We start from the raw sequence: 20303 nt of genomic DNA on the forward strand, positions 1-20303 counted from the left end.
TGAACCGAGCCAGGGTTAAGTTAAGAGTTATGTCCCTTGGTACGAAAAACACCATTTCTTGGGGTGGTCGTTGTAAGTTGGCAAGAGTTTTCTGGAAAAGGTTTTATGGAAAATGGGTGCATCTTTAAGGTTGGTGTCTTTGTAGAAATGGAATGTGTGTACATGCATGCTTTTTACATAGTCTCCAAACGTGCTGTTCTAGGTGGCACTGGTACAGGTCCTTATGTGACAAAAACACAGCTGCTTTTTACATGACACCAGCCCACATGAGACCACAAAACGAGGACTTCTTGGCTGACAGAGGAACATGCTTGCTTGTATAGATAGCTACACTTTTACTTAGCTAGATGTCTTCTCAAGCACAGCAAAATACCAGAAGTCTCTGTCCACTGTCCTCTCAGTGAAGCCCAACACCTGAAGATCCTTTCTCACCACTTTACCCCGTATCTTCCACATGTTCCCTCTGCAATTAGAGACCAACCCTTCTCTCTTGCAAACTACATCTGATGCCTCTTATACTCAATTTAGTGTACATTGTCACACATGTATGCTAACACTACCCATCAAGCCTTCACATGTCCTCAATAGTTACAGCCTATGTCTCACTCCCATGTAGCATAGCTTTTCACGCAAAGGCGTCATATCATTCACTCTGAGGGAGAGGCCCTTTGTTACCAACTAAGGTAGTAGCTCTTTGATATTTTCCCACTCTGTTCTTATTCTAGCAACTACGCTTTCAAAGCCTCCTTCTCTACTGCTAATTTGGTCACCTAGGTAGCAAAAACTATCTACGTCTTCTAAGGATCCACCCACCAGACATTTGAGGGAGTTTATTTTCTGCACATTCCTAATGTTTATTGTACCTGCACATCTGCCGCACACAAAGACTACTTTCTCTTTTAACCTTCCTGTGATACTACTGCACCTCTTATGTGTCCATAACTTGCACTGGGTACACTATATGTAGTTTCTACCCATACCTTTTCTACATATCAAGCAGGGCCATCACTCTGAAGGGATCAGTGATTTGTCTGTTTTCCTAAATTAACACTAAGGTCTTTGCTAAATTAACACTAAGGTCCTTTGATTCTATACCTTGGTTCCACACCTGCAGTTTCCTCTCTAGTTCTAGTGGTGATTCAGCAATTAGAACAAGGTCATCAGCATAGAAGAGCTCCCAAGAGCAGCCAGTCTGAAATTCCTCTGTTATGTCCCAGAGAACAAGGATGAATAAGAGGGGGCTGAGAACCAATCCTTGGTGAACTATTTACTTGTACACTAAATGTCTTGCTATACTCATTGCCAGCTTTCACCTTACTGGCAGCATCCCTATACATGGCTTTTACAGCTCTCACCACCCACTCATCCATCCACAGCTTCCACATTTGCCAGCAGATAAAGGAGTGAGGACTCTGACAAAGATTTTCTCCATGTCAACAAAAGCCAAAAACAGAAATTTATTTTTGGCTAAATACTTCTCCAGCAGCTGCCGCACCAGGAAGATAGCATCAGTAGTGCTTCTTCTTGCCAAAAAAACAAACTGCATCTCATCTAGGCTAACTCTACACCCTTTCTGTAACTTTCATCACCTGGTCCAGCAATTTGACACCTCTGTAATTATTTCTGTCTAAGATGTCACCTTTACCTTTGTAGCAGTTGACTATAATGTTGTTACACCCATCATTGGGTATGACTCCCTTGTAGACAACCTGATTAATTATATGGGTAATTAGGACATAGATAAAAAAAAAACAATGGCAATTTTTTGGTATTTATACATGATGTTATATCTGTGTTTAGCAATTTACGGAAAAAAAAATTTCTTTATTTTCCTGTGTTGGACGTTGCCGAGATTGTCATTGAATACACACACACACACACATACAATACATACATTAAAAAAAAAACAGATACATACACACCGCTGACAGAAATAGATTTTAAAAAATTAAAAATACGAATCGTAAAACAATACATAAACGTATGATTAATTAGCTTGAAGAGCTTCAGAATGCTAGGTGATTTAAAATATTTTTATGAAGAAGTAGATGATGTTGGTCGTAATGGTGATGGAAACCTTCTCAGTAAAACGAGGATGCTGTGGATAATGATGAGTGAAGGACTTCTTGCATTGTCATTGTGTATCTCTTTTCAGCATCTCATGCAATTTGCATAGCATTATAGAACAGTATGCATACAGTTGCATCATGCATGTGCACACTCACACACACATTGACCATTACAATCTAAGATTCAACTGATCCCATTTTCGGGAAGTCTTCATGACCAACAAAATGATAATGAGAATATCTCACATAGTTACTTTGACATTGCGATATATACAAAGAACAGACATTATTCAAGCTTATATTTGTCCACACTTCACCCCTTTTTACAACCTGACACCAAACAGGGCCTGATATGTCATAACTGTGCACACTATATCCTACACCTAAAACCAGACCCTAAACTGGGTTTAATATGCTGTGACTGTCCACACTACTCTTGCACAACCATACACAAACGGGCCTAACATGCCATGAGTGTTAATACTAAGACCAATACAATAGAACACTAAACTGGGTTGAACAAACCATGATTGTTTGCACTAGAACCCAAGAAACCTGTCCTAACTTCCACACTAAACATCAGACAATCTAAATGTGCTAGAACACATCCTGATTGTCACAGTATTTTTTTAATTTTAATAAAAACAGACTCTATAAACTAGATACACTATCCACTGACTGTTATACTGTAACCTGCATAACTAAAATCTGAATTTAAAACATGGAACAATTGATATTTCTAATATACTAAGATCCAGTTTCTACTAGAACATTTTATATATATATATATAAATATATATATAAAATATAATATAGGATAAATTCTTTATAAGAATTTATCAAGTTGTCAGCGTGAAAAAAACCTCATAATGAAAAAATAACAAAAAATTTTGTAATGAAAAAATTCGTTTCTTCACATCATTTCTTATATATATATATGTGTGTGTGTGTGTGTGTGTGTGTGTGGCATATTGCATTTATGGATTGATCAAGAAACAACAGCTTGCATTTATCATCTCAACTAACCAGATCATAATGATGTAGACTGTTTTCATTTAATCATTTAATCTATAGGCGTAGGAGTGGCTGTGTGATAAGTACCTTGCTTACGAACCACATGGTTCAGGGTTCAGTCCCATTGCGTGGCACCTTGGGCAAGTGTCTTCTACTATAGCCTCGGGCCGACCAAAGCTTTGTGAGTGGATTTGGTAGATGGAAACTGAAAGAAGCCCGTCGTATATATGTATGTGTGTGTGTTTGTGCATCTGTGTTTGTCTCCCCAACAACGCTTGACAACCGATGTTGGTGCGTTTACGTCCCCGTAACTTAGCGGTTCGTCAAAAGAGACCGATAGAATAAGTACTAGGCTTACAAAGAATAAGTCCTGGGGTCAATTTGCTCGACTAAAGGCGGTGCTCCAGCATGGCCACAGTCAAATGACTGAAACAATTAAAAGAGTATATGCGAATCGTAAAAACATACAGAAAAGAATGCATGTATGTGTATTCAGTGTGTATGTGCGTGCGTGTGCATCGTAAATTGCCGAACATATAGATATGACGTCATGTATGAATGCCGAAAGATTGCCAAATCAATTAAATCGGGGGAAAATGTACATAAACATAGGCGAATCATAAAAACATTAAAAAAAGGGCATTCCTTCGATATAACTCGACAAGATTTGACATTTCGTTTAGGGTGTCTTCGATATAACACGACAATTCACTTCGGATATCAGTTGCTGAAATGGGAGAAGAAGAAAGCTAAATGGGTTGTGTGTGCGTGCTTGTCCTTGTCTGCGCGTGCATTTTCTTGTCTAATTTAAACTTCAAGAATGTTTTTTTATGAAATTCATAAAATACATTGTATAGTCAGTCCTTTTCTGCTCTTTGGTGGTTAAAAAAAAAACATAAACTAGTGTAATTGATACGACGTTCTCGTTTTCTGATATTTGTGAGGCATAAACTTCGATTCTGTTTTTTGCTTGGAAATTTGCGGATTTTACATACACACATGACGCAGGTAAGAACAAATATGCAAGGCTTTTTTTTTTCCCCAAGTTTAAAATGAGACATAGCTGGCATGCACACACAACCCATTAGGTTTCTTCTCCTCCCATTTCAGCAACTGTCACGGAAATATCCGAAGTGAGTTGTCGAGTTATATCGAAGACATCCGAAGTGAAATGTCAAATCTTGTCGAGTTATATCGAAGGGATGCCAAGAAAAAAGGATGTATGTATGCGTGAGTGTGTGTTTGCTTTCGTGTAAATCAAAAATAATGTCGGTTTCACCAGCTCATGAAAAAAAATTAAGAAATAGAATGTTTTTACGTAAATTGCCGAACACATCGATAAAGCGGCGTTCCTTCGATATAACTCGACGAAACCAAAACATCAATTCGATATAATTCGACAATTCACTTCGGATACCTCCGTAACAGCTGCTGAAATGGGAGGAGGAGAAGAAACCTAATGGGTTATGTATGCGTGCTTGTTCTTGTCAGTGTTTGTGTGTGTGCCTGTTCTGTATTTATGTGTTGTTGAACAGAACAGAGAACACACAGAGACAAGAACAAACACGCACACACAACCCATTAGCTTTCTTCTCCTCCTCCCATTTTAGCAGCTGTCACGGAGATATCCGAAGTGAATTGTCGAAGATACCCGAAATAAACAGTCAAATGTTGTTGAGTTATATCGAAGGAATGCCGATAAAGCATCTGCATGACTTCATATACGAATACAGAAAGATTGTTTCAGACGACAGGTATCGTAATTGTAACTGACATTATAAACATTGATGATCTGAATGACAGGGATTTAGTTTTAATAAAGTGAAAGTAAAACAATGTTTGGCAATAGTGGACTAAAACTCAGTTAAAATTTGTGTGTATTTTTGGAGTTTAAAAGTTTATTTAGAAATACCTAATATAAACCAGAAATGGCTGGCTCTGTTAAACGACAAGCACCCGTGAGAATTGCAGATGAAATTATTGATGCTGATAAGCTGACCGAAAGGAATTACGTTGTGCGGGATATTTGCATGATGACAATGAACAATGAAAGTACAATCAACTTTCTTGCCTCTTTGGGATTAATTCATAATTCAGCAATGTGCTGTAATACGCCAATGCGTTTGATGAATCGATGCACTTCATCGGATGGAAAAGCTTGGAGGTGCTGTGTATGCATGCATTATCGAAGTATTAGGCAAGATTCTTTCTTCTCTGGGTCCCGTCTCCCATTGCCTCGCCTTATAGAGCTTATATATTGGTGGGCAGCACTTGACTGCAAACAATATGTAGTTATGGAGCAGGTCGGTATCGGTACAGAAGCAATTGTTAAATGGTATAACTATTTCAGAGAACTATGTGCCGTATGGTGTATCGATAATGCAATGCAGATTGGAGGCGAAGGAATGGTTGTGGAGATTGACGAAACGAAATTTACGCACCAGAAGTTCTATAATGGTCGTTATGAAGAGTGCCGCTGGATTCTAGGAATGGTAGAACGCCAAAGTCTGAGATGTGTCCTTGTACCTGTCTCCGATCGAAATGCTTCCACTTTATTGCCTATCATTGCTCAGCATGTATTGCCAGAGACTCGTATTATTACTGATGGCTGGCTTGCTTATCAACAAATGTCAAACCACACAAACATGAACCACAATCTGCACTTTGTTGATCCTAATGATGCAACTTTTCATACAAACACCATAGAAAGAACGTGGGGCAAAATCAAAGACAAATATCGCGCCATGCATGGAACTTCTGATAATCTTTTTGAAACATATTTACAAGAATTTTGCTGGCGACGTTCTCATAAACATAATATGTTTATGTCATTTGTAAAATGCATTAGAACTTACTATCCTTTGTCATAATCATTTTCATTGTAAGAAAGAAAAATTGTAATTATTTTTTTCAGATTTCAAATAATCACAAATTTCAAATAATCACAAATAAATCATTCCATTCGGACTTTACATATATTAATCAGGTACGTTGTAGATTCACTTTAATGCCGACACACACTTTGTTTATACATGTGTGTGTGTGTTGAGTTTGCATCAGTTACACGTTCCTGAAACACCCTGATATTTATTTATAATACGTATCCTCTCTGATAGAGGCCCTATCGTTTTATTTTATTTCGATGAATTATTTCGAATTTGGTGTCATATTTGTTATTATTTCTTTTGTTAATATTTTTTCCTGTTTTAGAATTTGGGAGTGAACAGTCCTAAAGTTTACACGCACTTCCGCAAATGATTTGTTTTCATTTATCTCGTGGACTTGTGTTTTTTTGGTAAATTTTCAGATTAACACCCGCACGATTTTTACTAGGGTGTTAGGGTGGGAATTCCATCCCTAACCTTAACCCTAACCCTAAAACCCCAGTGAAAATCGTGCGGGTGTTAATCTGAAAATTTATCGGGGTTTTTTTTTTTTTTCCTGCAATTATATTTACATGTTGTTCCCAAGCTTTCTTATAACTATGAATTAATATCCTAACCATAAGGTTATACACACACACACACACATATATACATATATATAATAATATAAATAATATATAAATATATGCATGTATACATACATATATGTACATACCTAGTTATATATGTATATATACATGCATATATGGGTACAAGGACGTCAAAAAACGTGAACATAAAAACAAAAACATAGAAAACTAACTTTTTTCGAACAACGAAAGAAACAAATAGAGAAACGAGAAAGGGAACATAAAGAACATTCCCTTCATCAGTTGTCCCCTGTTTTATCTACTCCGCGTTTTCTCGAAAGAGGAGCAAAATCCACTCCACTTTCCGTAAATTTTCAGCTTTGATTTTTTTTTTCGGACTTATGCTTATGTATAATTTTGTTACGTATAATTTAAACAAATAATTCAAAAGAAAGTAAAAACTGAAAAATTACGGAAAGGGGGTCTACACACCCCACCCAAAATTGCAGATTCATAATCTACGATGCGTGAAACATGGATCCGAAGAAATTATTATTTTGGAAGTACTCGATAATTTCACATTCTATCCTGCAGGGATGCCAATTTAATTTTTTTTTAATCATAACTTACGTATGTACAGTCAACAAACTTTAACACAAGTAATATTCGGCAGACAGAGAGAGCTGTTGCCGGGCGAAATGCTTAGCGGTATTTCGTCTGTCTTTATGTTCTGAGTTCAAATTCCGGCGAGGTCGATTTTGCCTTCCATCCTTTCGGGGTCGATAAATTAAGTACCAGTTAAGTACTGAGATCGATCTTATCTCCCCAAAAATTTCGGGCCTTCTGCCTAGAGTAGAAAAGGCGTAGCTGAAAATTAGTGGTTGAAAGAAAGAACTGGTAAAAATCAAAGCTAATGGTCGCTCGAAAACACGCACAAATTTAAGATAGTGAAACGGGATTTTCTTTTCACAAACGTAGAATACCTTTATATAAACTAAATTATCAAGTATGAGTCACGAGTCATGTGTTAGTAGAAGCGATTTATTTATTTTTATTTAATTAATTCAATTATTACTGACATTCAATGAAAGTATGCCATCTCTAAAGAGCGAACCTATTTGCTATGAATTACCTCCCTTACATAGGATACATTTTAGAAAAGATTGACTGGGAATAAGTACATGGCAAGGAATTTTTTTGATATTTTACTAGCTTATTTTAAAACAAAATAATTAACTACTAGCAGAAAACTATTAGATATTGTTTGTAAATATCGAAAATTGTAATTATATTCGCTTGTATTGAGATCTTATTTAAATTTTAAGCAGAACTTGCATTGCAATATCACTTTAAAGTTATTATAGTAACGATATATATCAGTTACTGAAATGTTAACTTATTAAAAGGGTCTTTGTCGTCAGTGCCACCCAGTTGCCGATTTGCGAGCGTCTGGGCGGAATCACAATCAAGAGATTTCGGAGACGCAATTTTTAACAACCGGTGGCAGCTGTCGCTCTTTAAGCACGGCGCCCGGTAAATCAAAAACAACATTAGAATTAATTTAACGTTCAGCTACCTTATTGGTGGTATGATGTTTCTTTGAGCACATTGATAAATATTTTAGCTATCATTATTGTTCATGAGAACTGGTAAAAAAAAATACCCTGTGAATAATCACCTCTGGCTCTGATTATTATGTATTAACAAAATACTCAGACATTTTAAACAAGCAACAGCTGAAAAGGCATTTCTTTGAGGTAAGAGGTCTTTCCTGAATACTATAACTATGGTTTCATTGCATAGCAACTGCGAGCTGAAGGGTCAGGAGTTTACTCTCTTAACAGGAGTGTTTTTAATGTCATGACATTTAATTGTAAGCAGGTACAATATGGAAATAGTGTGATACCAAGCAGTCACAGTACTACATAACTGATGAGTCTTTCATTTATTTGTACTCAGTTCAACTTCACAGGGTTAGTAGTTTGTTCCAAGCAAGCATACTAAACGAAGGCTGAATCACATTCTTCCATGTTAATGATCTGATAGGTTATATTTGAATTATATCTAGAAGTTGCTGTTCCAGCACAGTGCAATTCTAGAAGAGCAGAGATATATGATTCATCATCGTTTAATGTTTGCTTTCCATGCTAGCATGGCCTGGACGATTTGACTGAAGACTGACAAACCAGATGGCTGCACCAGGCTCCAATCTCATCTGACAGTTTCTACAGCTGGATGCCCTTCCTAACGCCAACCACTCCGAGTGTAGTGGGTGCTTTTATGTACCACCAGCACAAGGGCCAGTCAGGCAGTACTAGCAAAGGTCACACTCTAATGGTGTCTTTTACATGCCACCTGCACAGGAGTCAGTCCAGTGGCACTGGCAACGACCTAGCTCGAATGTTTCATTCATGTGCCAGTAAGGCACATGCTTTTTATGTGCCAAGTATATAATAATTAATTTCTATTATATCACTTTTGCCACTCCAAGTAGAATGGCTTACTGGGGTTTACTTTGCCCTGCAACCTTCCAGGATCAATAAAATACTTGGGCTGAAATATTGTATTTTTCAGAATAAGAATTCTGCCTGTTATATAACAAATTTGCATCCATTTCTACCTTTTTTTTTTTTGCAAAATAATGCAAAGAAATTGCCTACTCTATAAATATGGACTATCCAACTAAATGCTAATCTTTCTGCCCATAATTCTTTCATTACCATGTCATAATGAGCAAGATTGCCCAAGTGTTTTAATTTATTTAAAATATAATTGAGATTTTGGTAGAAAGTAATGGGATGTGTATTGAGAACAGCAATAGGCATTGGAAAAACTTAGAGAAAAAAAAAAGATTTCATTTACAATACTTATACACATTAATACAGTATTGTGTATGGATATTTTCAAAGAAAATTTTTAAAAGTTGAGTAAGATATTCTTTTATGCTATACATGGTTCTTTGCACCTTCCTCTAAAGCTCGGCTTGAATCACCTGAATATTTAGAATGCAGGTCTCAAACAAACTCGAATTTATAAATGTATGTATGCATACATGTATGTGTAAGGGACGACCGTGCGAACTCAAAAAGGAGAAATGGTGACGAATGGAAAAACAGAGGACTCCTTTTATTTAAACGTGTCACACGGTCGAACACACAATATTATAGATATCAATAATCATCATCATGATGAATAATGATATACATGATATGTTATGCGACGATAACATAGATGACCAGTAATGAAAGACCACAACCGTATTAGATGAATAACAGAGATATTTATTGTAGCGTTAAAGATGTATGTCTGTGTGAGAGTGTGAATGCGACATATAATAGCATAATCAAAGACAGGCCGTCATGCAAAGAAAAGTGTGTATGTGAGTGATACATGTATGTGTATGAGAAATATTACAGCAGAGAAAAGGAGAGTCAATAACACGTGAACAATTATACCAGTTCTTGGGTACACAATAATATGAATCTGTATGTGAAGTGAGTTGGCTGAGTTTGGCAGAGCTGATCACTAGTTGTGATGTCGTGGCATCGATGCCGGGCCGTGATTCTTGTTATACAGATGTTCGTCGCTGGCTGAGAATTTCTTGTCTGTTTAAGAACTCTTGTCTGTTTATTTACCGTGGTGAAGCTGAGTCACCTAACAGAATCGAAGAGAGAGATGTGCCGCGGTAGTTTGGTGTGGTGTACATAGTAAGTCGTGTTGACGCTGGTGGAGATACTCGGTAGTAGTAATCGTAGAATCGTGTTGGTCGTGACGATGATGCTGGATAGTAGTCGTAGACTCGTATTGCTGATGTGGCGACGGCGGTGGTCATCGTTGGCTGGACGAAGCTGTTGAAGTGGTCGCTGGAACTGCTGCTGCTGTCGTGTGGTACACAGAACAGTTCTCAAAGAGAAACTGGACCAAGACGAATTTGTGGGGTATGAGTTGATCTATATATAGCGTTAAGAGGGCTCCAAATGCCTTCAGAATTTTACTCCATCACGTGACCTTATTAGAGGCCGTGATTGGTCAGTTTGCGTTCTGGCGGGAAAGGTTCGAAGAAGTTACCGATTCGAATAATAATCAGTCACGTGATGACAAGGAATGGGTTCCCTACTACGCTCGCATTTATTTATATTTAAATGAGAAGATTGCATGTAATGGCGATAGTAGTTTTGTATCTAGTGACGATAGGTAGTTTCACTACATATGTATATCTTCTAGTAGGCAAGTTTTGCACTTTGGTACCCAAAAGCGTCATAGGAAATCCTTGAAGACAAGATTAAAGCTATGTGACATTTTCCCATAGCTACTTGTAAACCAGGGAAATGGCAAGCACTATTGCTATTTATAGATTCACACAGGTTATATTTAATAAGATATAACTGAAACATTAAGGAACTATGTAAGAACCAAAAAATAAAAAAGAAACCATAATTGAGAATGTCAAAGATTTACAGATACCAATTATCTTCAGTTTGCTAAATGTTGACATCTGACATAACATGACTAAGAAGCTGAATTTTAAAAATACAAAAAGTATTCAGAATGTAAGAATAGTCTCATTTTGTTGAAAAAATGTTTTTTAAGTATTGTGACAAAAAACATTTTATTCTTAAAAGAGAGACTATACAGTGTGGTATATTAACGGTTCAGAGACAGGAAAGCACTGAACAATCAACTTGATTACACCAGCTTTTACTTTCCACTATCAGGTACAATGAAAGAGAAAATACTAGACACTTATGACTACAAATTCAATCGGTTATCAGAAGGGAAATAACTTCATGTCTTGAAAATAATTACAGCTACAATAAACAAGTCATACACAAATTACTGATCACATACTTCTGTTTTTGCTGAGACAAGCACAACTTGGATTCAATCCCATATTCCTGTTGACCAGTTAACTTCCTCTCATGAAGAAAATATTCAGTGGAGACTGTCATTACAAAATAATGCATTACACCACAGAAATGTGTTACTGTGTACTTATCGTTCACTATATGCAATAATAAAAATTTTTGATTGGATAAATCTATTTTAAAGTCGATTTTATTCCTTGTATGAAATTATAAAACTGACCTTTGATGTATAACTTTAGAAAGTAGGCTGAGTTTATACACTGACTAAGTTTTCTTTTAACCTCAAGATGGGGGATTTAATTGTGCTCTTAACCAGCCCTATAAAACCAGTAATAATATAGTTCATGCTCTTTTAATGCTGAAGGTTATGGAGGTGGGGGTTTAGGCAGAGGAATTCTAAAGGGTTGACATTCAAGGAAAGGTTCAGCTAGTACCCGTTAGGACAGACATAAGGGTCAAAGATGGCTAGGATAAGGTACAAATTACAAGCAACAAATTCAAGTGTTGCCAATTACTTTCCTCTATTTTACATGTAAAGCAATAGTTTGCGTGACAGTCCATTTGAGGGATATGCCACAGATCAGGACAGCATATTAGGGGACTTTGATGAGACTGAAAATGCATGGGTATATAACATTTGACAATTCACTGTATAGTTAAATTAAGCTTGTGAAAATATTCCAAATGAAGCTATTACTGTTCAAAAGTGAAAGCAATGAAGGATTGGTCAAGATCTTAAGGGCTGCAGTCTGTAAGGTTTTGTTATAAATGCAAAGTTTGTAAGTGAGCAATTTTCTCTCATTGTTGTAATCCATGTTATGGCTTAGCCATATTCTCTTACTCGTTTCAGTCATTTGACTGCAGCCATGCTGGAGCACCACCTGTAATCGAGAAAAAAATTGACCCCAGGACTTAATTCTGTCTCTTTTGCCAAATTGCTACGTTACGTAGACAAACACCAGCATCGGTTGCCAAGCTATGTTGGAGGGACTAGCAGACACACACGACAGGCTTCTATCAAGCACTGACACATAATATATATATACATATATATATATATATATTATATATATACACAACGGGCTTTCATTTTCTGTCTACCAAATACACTCAGAAGGCTTTGGTTGGCCAGTGGCTATAGAAGACACTTGCCAAAGGTGCCACAGTGGGACTGAACCCGGAACTATGTGGTTGGTAAGCAAGCTTCTTTATTTCATATTTGCCATAAAGGCATTACAAAGAGGGGACGAACAAGGACAAACATAAAAGGGGTGAAGTAGCTGTATTGATTAAATACTTACAATTTTAAATATACAATAATAATTTCATATTTACAATGTTCGATTAAAGCATTGCTCATCACAGATGCAATTTGTAATGGCTTTCCTGAAGGATAGGCATCCAACCACCAGGGTAGAGCCCTTGCTTTTTCTTTCCCTTGTTTTTGGCTTCAAGCCACTTACCAGACAGCCATTCCTGCACCTATGAACTATTATTATGGATAGCAAGTACAACTTCAGAATAGTAACTCCTGCTTTTAGCTACTTTGGACTTTCCATTTACACTGACGTAACATCCACTAGTCACACTATTTCCAATTCAATAGAAAGCGAACCAAATTTTTAAGTATTCATCCATGTTTATTTTGGTTTCATAAGTAAACAGCAATAGAACCATAAGCCCAAATTGCTTAGTGTAAAGGCAATCTGTCAGCCAGCTTTGTAGTTTACTGTCAACTTCCTCTTTCTACGTTAAAATTGCAGAATGTTTATGGAATCCTGATATATCCCAAACAGCACCTCCAATTACATAGGGAGGAGTGTGTGTAGTCATGCATGTGCATGGCTCAGTGGTAAGAGCATGTCTCAACCAGGAGGGTATTCAATTTCCATACCAGGGTGTGTCATATTCTTAAGACACTTATTTCAAGTTGTTCCAGGTCACCCAGCTGTAGAAATTGGATGCAATGGTGATATCAAGATGTATATTTGTACTTCAGAGGTGAACTTTCATTCACGACCAAAGGGATTTCAATATTTTTGTGCAGTTTAGAAGCTAGTTTTAGCAGCAATAGTTTCATTCTTACTTCAAAGCACTATTAGCAAATAACTACCAGTCTTGTGAAACCCATACACTATACAGTCACCATCAATTCAAAAAATACTTTTCCACTGCCGAGATGCGTCTGTCACTAAGAAAACTAGATACAAGAACAGTTTATCAACCATTACTTATAAACCACATTTGAATTTTGAAAAAGAACAAAAAACCCAATTTAAGATGAAGGTGATGTTTATTTTCATCTTTAATCAAACAAGCCAAGACCCATATCCTCGTCAGACTCTTCTTCAGACTCCACTTTTTCTTCCTTCTTTTCTTCTGCTGCAGGGGTAGATGGAGCTGCAGCAGCAGTAGTAGCAGCACTTGCTGCCAGAGCAGCTGCCATCTTTTCAGGATCTGATAACAACTCTTTGATCTGAAAATACAAATCATTTTCATATTATCATCCAATAAAAACATGTAATATTGACAGATTTACCAAGTGAAAAAAAAATATAAAAACTCAAATGTAATATACCTCTTTTGCTTCTTCAAATTCAATATCTGTTTCCAAAGATATAGCAACCAGATTTTTGAAGCCATTGACAAGAAGATGTGGTATAGAAGCCAAAGTTGGATACCCAATAGCCAGAGACAAGCTGGCAACATTTGTCACACCCTGCAAAGAAAATATATTACTTGAATATCATGATGAAGGCAGATTTGAACATTCTGCAAGGAGTTTATAAATGAGAAAAGTACTTACAGACATGAACTTCTTACGGATATCATCATCAGTAATGTCCAATACACCAGGTGCAAAAACAGTTCCAGAGTCATACACTAGTATAGAAAATTTTAAAAACATTAAATATAACAATTAAATATAAACCAGACAGGACACTAATAAATAAATATAGCCCTTAAGTCAGTGGACAAGAATCTACATAGCTTTCAGTAGAGCGAAAGTCATTCTTTTTTTTCATCATTCTTGAGGGCTGCAAAATAAAATAATGCCCAACCTACCTTGCTCAATAACCAAACCATATGAAAATGGTGAGATGTTCAACATGTTCAGCAATGTAGCCTCGGAAGCACCAACTTTATCAGCTTCCTTTATCAAACGGACATCATTCAAGATTTCAATAGTACCCCTGGAGATTTTTGTTGGGATAGACAAAGCTTGGAAGAAAGAAGTCTTTTCAGGACCAAGAGCTGTATTTTGAGCAGGTATCAACACATCACAAGGAGCAACAGCACCAGCACGAGCAGGAGCTTTTACCTATAAATAAATATCAATTTGTCAGTAGCGAGGGGAGAAAAAAAAAATCAAAATTAAAGCTCCATATGTAGATGGAATGAAAATCAACTAACCTTGTTATTCAGCAATCTATCCCTGATATCAGCCAAGTCATTCTTAGTGAACACAAAACCAACATTGTTCTTAATGTGTGGTAGCAACCTACAACAGACAAGTTTTTGTTTAATAACCTAAATATTAAGGCAATTACTAAACACTATTATCAAGCAAATCTTGTATAGGTGCTCATTTTATATTACTATACACATCACCCTCTTAAAGACTCATCTTAGAACTGCAGCCATGCTAGGGCAACACAGGGCTTAGTCAAACAAAATTGACCTCAGTACTTATATCCAGCTTTTTTTTTATTGGTTGTTAGGTGTGAGCAAGATTGACAGTCATCCACTTTCCCATTGAGGAATGGGTAGAACAGAATTACACGTGGATTTTCTACAGCCACCCTGCCTGTCACCAGTCTTCAGTTATTTCCCCATAGCTAAGATGAATTTTCACAAGAGATTGGGAATGGACACTGCATGCATAAGTGACATTTACAGGCATGAAACACCATGGCTAGCTTCTCCAGTCTGAAAGCTTTGACTGGTCCAATGCTATAATAGAAAAAAAAACGAGTGAAGCCAGCATCTGCATTTAAAACACTTCACTAAATGTTATATTTTTCAATAGTTGCATAAATATTTATTTTCTGTGATCAGAGATACCATTGTTTAATTACACGTCCCTATATAACAAAAGGGGAAAAAAAAATTTAAAAAAAGAATTGTATCACTTATGGGGAAGTTGTAGTGTCCAGTATGAAAGATACTACAAGGCAAAAAGTGACCGATTACTATACCAGTCCAAGATTGCTTCTGATCAAGAATAACCCAAGCAACATTTGAATCTAAACTGGCAATATACATACCTCATTTCAGTGGAAAAGATTTAGAACTTACCTTTCAAGGGCTGCATTGTGCTCCAAATGACCTCTTATGGCCTTTCTCATCATTGTGTTTTTACCCATGAGGACAACTGAATGTGATTAAAAGAAAATTAGTCAGTACAGTAATATCAACAGCATGCTGAAATACTTAGTATTCAGGGGTGTTCAGACAGCCATACTTGGCTACATTTTGTCATAGCGTCCAGCAAACACTAGTGGGTTCAACCTTTCGGTAACTAGTGCCAAAGAGCCGAACGCTTAATAGCAGTTACTTCATCATCACACCTCAAAATTTATATCCAATTTAATGTTCATTTTTCCTTTTAGATTAAATGAAATTCGTTGAGAATTATTAACATTCTTCCCGTCACCAAGCCACACTCGTTTCCAAAAATATTTCTCAGTGACCAACAAGATGGGCTTCAATGAAAGATTGGAAACGAACAACACTATTTTTATTTGTGACACGAACTATCACGCCACGTCATAGGACACATGAAATTGAACCGAAAACGTGATTGAGACTCGAACAAAAAACAAAATGAAGCTATTTAAAATTTTCTCACCTGCATAGCCCCTGAGTGACATACGGATGGTCTGCATCTGCCTGGAGCCAACATTGTCTGCATTGACGATGAAGCATTTTGGATATTCATTAAGCAATTGCTGAAAGAAAATGAAGACTTTAAAATACTGATCATCTATAGTCATAAACCGACAAGACTTGATAAAACTGTACCGAGTATGGTCTCACTCCCCAGTAATAGTCAAAGAGACTATGAGAAGTTATGGAATATACTTTGTTCAAGTCCTCACCCGACTTAAGCAGCCAGGGGACAAGATTTATTTCCGACATGGTGGAATGGGATTTCACTGCACGTAAAGTCAGCTCCCGTTTGCCACTTACAAGATATTTTAGCAATGATCCTATAAATCACGTCGGTAAAGTTAAACGCTTACATTAAACAATTATACTTACAATGATCTTGATGAAATAGTTGGCTTTCCAGGTTGATTTATCTTCCTTGACCATCTCGGTGGATCAGGGACTGCACCACAGCAATTTAAAGATAAATCTGAAAAGAAATTTTTTAAACCATTATTGTAGTTAGAAAAAAAAAAAACCTTAAACGGAAAAAGAAGTTGCGTTTAATATACTTTTGGCCTAATGCAGTTTCGTAGCTCCAAAACTATACTAAAACCTAAAACTTCTTACAATGCTGTTTCTTTTCTTTGGTAAATGATCAGCTATACACCTTCTGAAGGCATAAAAAATTACACTATACTTACCGAAAATTGATATCCGGAAAAAAACAATTTAACTATTAAGATAGCTGTTCCACTTAAAATGGAATTTTTTTCAAGCTTTTGCATCGAGAAATTTCACCTCGTGTATGAAGGGATATTCTGAAAACCCGCCAAAAGATTGAGGCCATTTAAATTAACTAAACTCTCAAGAAGTGCCATCAACAGTACAATGCAGTTGTTCGAATAGCTGCTATTTGCATCTTAAAACACTCACCTTTTTGTTCCACTCCATCACGACTCGAATTTAGAAATGTACAGCTTCAAGGAGATTAAGAGAAGCGTAGAAAATCGTTGACTAAGTGAGGCTTCTTGCGAAAGAATGTGGTACAGTATTCGAATTCAAATTACTCGATCGGGAAGAGCTACGTTATCCCTGTCCATTCAAAATTTAACCCGCACAATCAGGTGTCTCGGTTGCACTTTGCAATTTTAATATCGAAGCGTAAATATATACATGATACCGGCAAGAATGAATAGATACATATACTATATGCGTTTTATTGTCCATGCTTAATACAAGTGAATGGTTCATGATTGGGGGGAGGAATATATTTAGCTGCTCTTAAAGAGTTCATTCACATGGCTTAAATAGAATTTCTAGAAAAATTAATTAAGTGTACAAATACACTTTCTCTACATACCTAGAGTATACACTATAATTAGCCTTAAAATAAATAGCATACGGTTTGAAAAACAATTTCCGACGAAATAACCCACGTAAGCAGGCACCCGCCATAACGCACGTGGCCCGGAATCCATCACACTTTTACCTAGTCATTGTTGAATTTTAATCTACTTTATCGAGAATATATTAATCTTTATATTCGATTTTTAAAAAAATATTTTCTTTACTTAGTTCTTAGAGGAACGATCCAATTTATCAAATTACAATAACAGCAGAAGAAATGAACTATTAACAAACAAGTCTTGATGAAAAAATAAATATCCCAGAGAATCCTGTAGGCTTTCTACCCAAGAAAGTAGTATTTATAGATGGAACTGTACCGAGTATGGTCTCACTCCCCGGTAATAGTCAAAGAGACTACGAGAAGTTATGGAATATACCCTGTTCAAGTCCTCAGCTGGCAAACCAGGGGACAAGTATTTATGTTCGACATGGTGGAATGGGATTTCACTGCACAAAAAAACTATACTCCGAAGAGTACAGTAAAGTCAGCTCCCGTTTGCCACTTTACAAGACTATTTCAGCAATGATCTTGTAAATCACGTCGTAGCCATTTTAGCCAACAGACTAAGTCTAAAAGATATATATATATATATATATATATACATAGAGAGAGAAAGATGTATATATATATATATATATATATATATATACATAGAGAGAGAAAGATGTATATATATATATATATATATATATACATAGAGAGAGAAAGATGTATATATATATATATATATATATACATAGAGAGAGAAAGATGTATATATATATATATATATATATATATATACATAGAGAGAGAAAGATGTATATATATATATATATATATATATATATATACATAGAGAGAGAAAGATGTATATATATATATATATATATATATATATTATATATATCTATATATATATATAAAGAGAGAGAGAGAGAAAATTGTCCTAGATATAATATATATAGACAATTTGGAAAGATTTATAAAGTACTAAAAATTTGGAGAACTTTCGTTAAGTAGAAGCATCCCATGCTTATATCCATTCATACCAACTAGGCTGCCCTCGTGTAATCATAATCTAATATCATCCGCTAACCCATGATTAAATCATCGACAATTTTGCAGTTAAAAGCAAATGATGAATACAAGTTGTACTTCTTTAACAGAAAAAAAGATCGAATGGACTTAAATTTAAAAAAGCTCTCACCTGAGAATGTACAATATGCCGCCTGTTAAAACAGTATGGCAACTAAGAGGTGGATTACGGACGGGGCACGTTTTATATAGTCTTGGGTTATACTGCCATCTACCGACAAAATACTGAAAATAAGGGGAGCTAACTCCCATCTTGGGAAATAGGTAATATATTAATTAAATCGTTTGTAAGTACTATATTCAAGATAATAAAGTCATTTTATTTGAGACATTAATGTCTTGTTAAAGTTAATTACTAATGTGTCGGAAATTATACAATGTGCCCAAACCGCACTTTGTTGGATTTCAACTTTTGTTATTTGGAATTTTCATAAAATTCTTTGCGAATTTGTATTTTATACACGGGAATTCACAAAACTATGGAGAAAAATTTTTATCTTAGAAAATTTTTCGAATTTTTGTTTTTTAAATCACAGTCCAAAATACGACTTTATAGCTTAAATCCCAAGAACAGACCATTAAATGTGTTTATGGGAAGAAATATATCGAAAAACATGAATACGTCAGACTGACAAACAAACGAGAGTATGGTGGTCATGAGATGTGCTAAAAATAACAGCTAAATAGCCCTTAAATGACGCGGCAATTTTTTTTTTATTTTGGCTTTTGCATAATCATATGAATTTCCGTGTGTGGAATACAAATTCGCAAAAATTTCCTAAAAATTCCATAAAATAAAAAAAAATTACGAGGGGATTATATCCCATGCGTTAAGTAGAAATCCGCCTAATTCTCTTTTCTCTTTTGTTTCAATCATTAAATTGCGATCATACTGGGACACCGCCTTGAAGGGTTTTAGTCGAATAAATCGTCCCCAGAACTTCTATTTTAAGCCTAGTACTTATTTTATCGTTCTATTTTGCTGAACCGCTAAGTTATGGGACTTAAACACACCAACACCTATTGTCAAGCGTTGGTGAGGGACAAACAGACATACACATACCTGTAAATATATAATAGCACCACCTGGTGGTGCTATTAAGTTAGATATGGCCTGGGCCTATACTGGCCGAAACCTATGAGTTATTTAAGTTACATTAATGAATATATATATATATATATATATATATGTTTATTAAAAAGCAGCAAAAATATCACTGGTTTGCCCTACAATTCGACTTCACTTCGATACTCTTACATTTGTACATCAACAACCTGTTTGCCATCATCACCAACAAATACCACTCCAATGTAAATTATACCATTTTCCATTCCTCTATAATTACTCGAGCTTTTATATGCAATGTTGACACCTCATACTCCATTTCACAATATTGTATCAATCTCTCCTAAACACGAACAGCTCACAACTAGAACCCTCAAGGTCATTACAAATTAATGAGTCTCATAATCACTGAAGATCTCTCCTAAAGTATTCATCTACTAACAATTACAAATCCATTACAAAGCTTGGGTGAATC

At 35.9% G+C, this 20303-nt stretch overlaps 1 protein-coding gene and 3 non-coding genes across 4 annotated transcripts; 1 reads left to right on the plus strand and 3 right to left on the minus strand.

Annotated features, from left to right (window-relative positions):
- Window positions 1-7937: 7937 nt before the first annotated feature.
- Window positions 7938-8071, plus strand: LOC128247479 (U11 spliceosomal RNA). The gene has a single exon (XR_008263851.2). It is a non-coding gene; the product is annotated as a U11 spliceosomal RNA (small nuclear RNA).
- Window positions 8072-13676: 5605 nt separating this feature from the next.
- On the minus strand, window positions 13677-18923 carry LOC106877470 (large ribosomal subunit protein uL10). The gene is made up of 9 exons (XM_014926376.3): window positions 18875-18923; window positions 16668-16764; window positions 16255-16354; window positions 15702-15777; window positions 14817-14904; window positions 14469-14724; window positions 14209-14285; window positions 13981-14121; window positions 13677-13878 (listed from the first exon to the last, which is right to left on the minus strand). The coding sequence occupies exons 2-9, from the start codon at window positions 16719-16721 to the stop codon at window positions 13708-13710; spliced, it is 963 nt and encodes a 320-aa protein (XP_014781862.1). The 5' UTR covers window positions 16722-16764; window positions 18875-18923; the 3' UTR covers window positions 13677-13707.
- LOC128247470 (small nucleolar RNA SNORA73 family) lies at window positions 16420-16631 on the minus strand. Its single transcript, XR_008263842.1, has one exon. It is a non-coding gene; the product is annotated as a small nucleolar RNA SNORA73 family (small nucleolar RNA).
- On the minus strand, window positions 17994-18229 carry LOC128247471 (small nucleolar RNA SNORA73 family). Its single transcript, XR_008263843.1, has one exon. It is a non-coding gene; the product is annotated as a small nucleolar RNA SNORA73 family (small nucleolar RNA).
- Window positions 18924-20303: the final 1380 nt, after the last annotated feature.

The sequence above is a fragment of the Octopus bimaculoides genome, chromosome 3 (assembly GCF_046866305.1).
Source record: "Octopus bimaculoides isolate indiv1 chromosome 3, ASM4686630v1, whole genome shotgun sequence".
Lineage (NCBI taxonomy): Eukaryota > Metazoa > Mollusca > Cephalopoda > Octopoda > Octopodidae > Octopus > Octopus bimaculoides.

What these genes read in the sequence shown, in the direction of transcription:
- LOC106877470 (XM_014926376.3), bottom strand. Translation starts at nt 16,721, where the DNA reads ATGGTCAAGGAAGATAAATCAACCTGGAAAGCCAACTATTTCATCAAG. An exon ending in CACAATGCAGCCCTTGAAAG is followed by an intron (nt 14,905 to 15,701) that starts GTAAGTTCTAAA and finishes TGTCTGTTGTAG; the next exon opens with GTTGCTACCACACATTAAGA. An exon ending in AATTTGAAGAAGCAAAAGAG is followed by an intron (nt 13,879 to 13,980) that starts GTATATTACATT and finishes TTGTATTTTCAG; the next exon opens with ATCAAAGAGTTGTTATCAGA.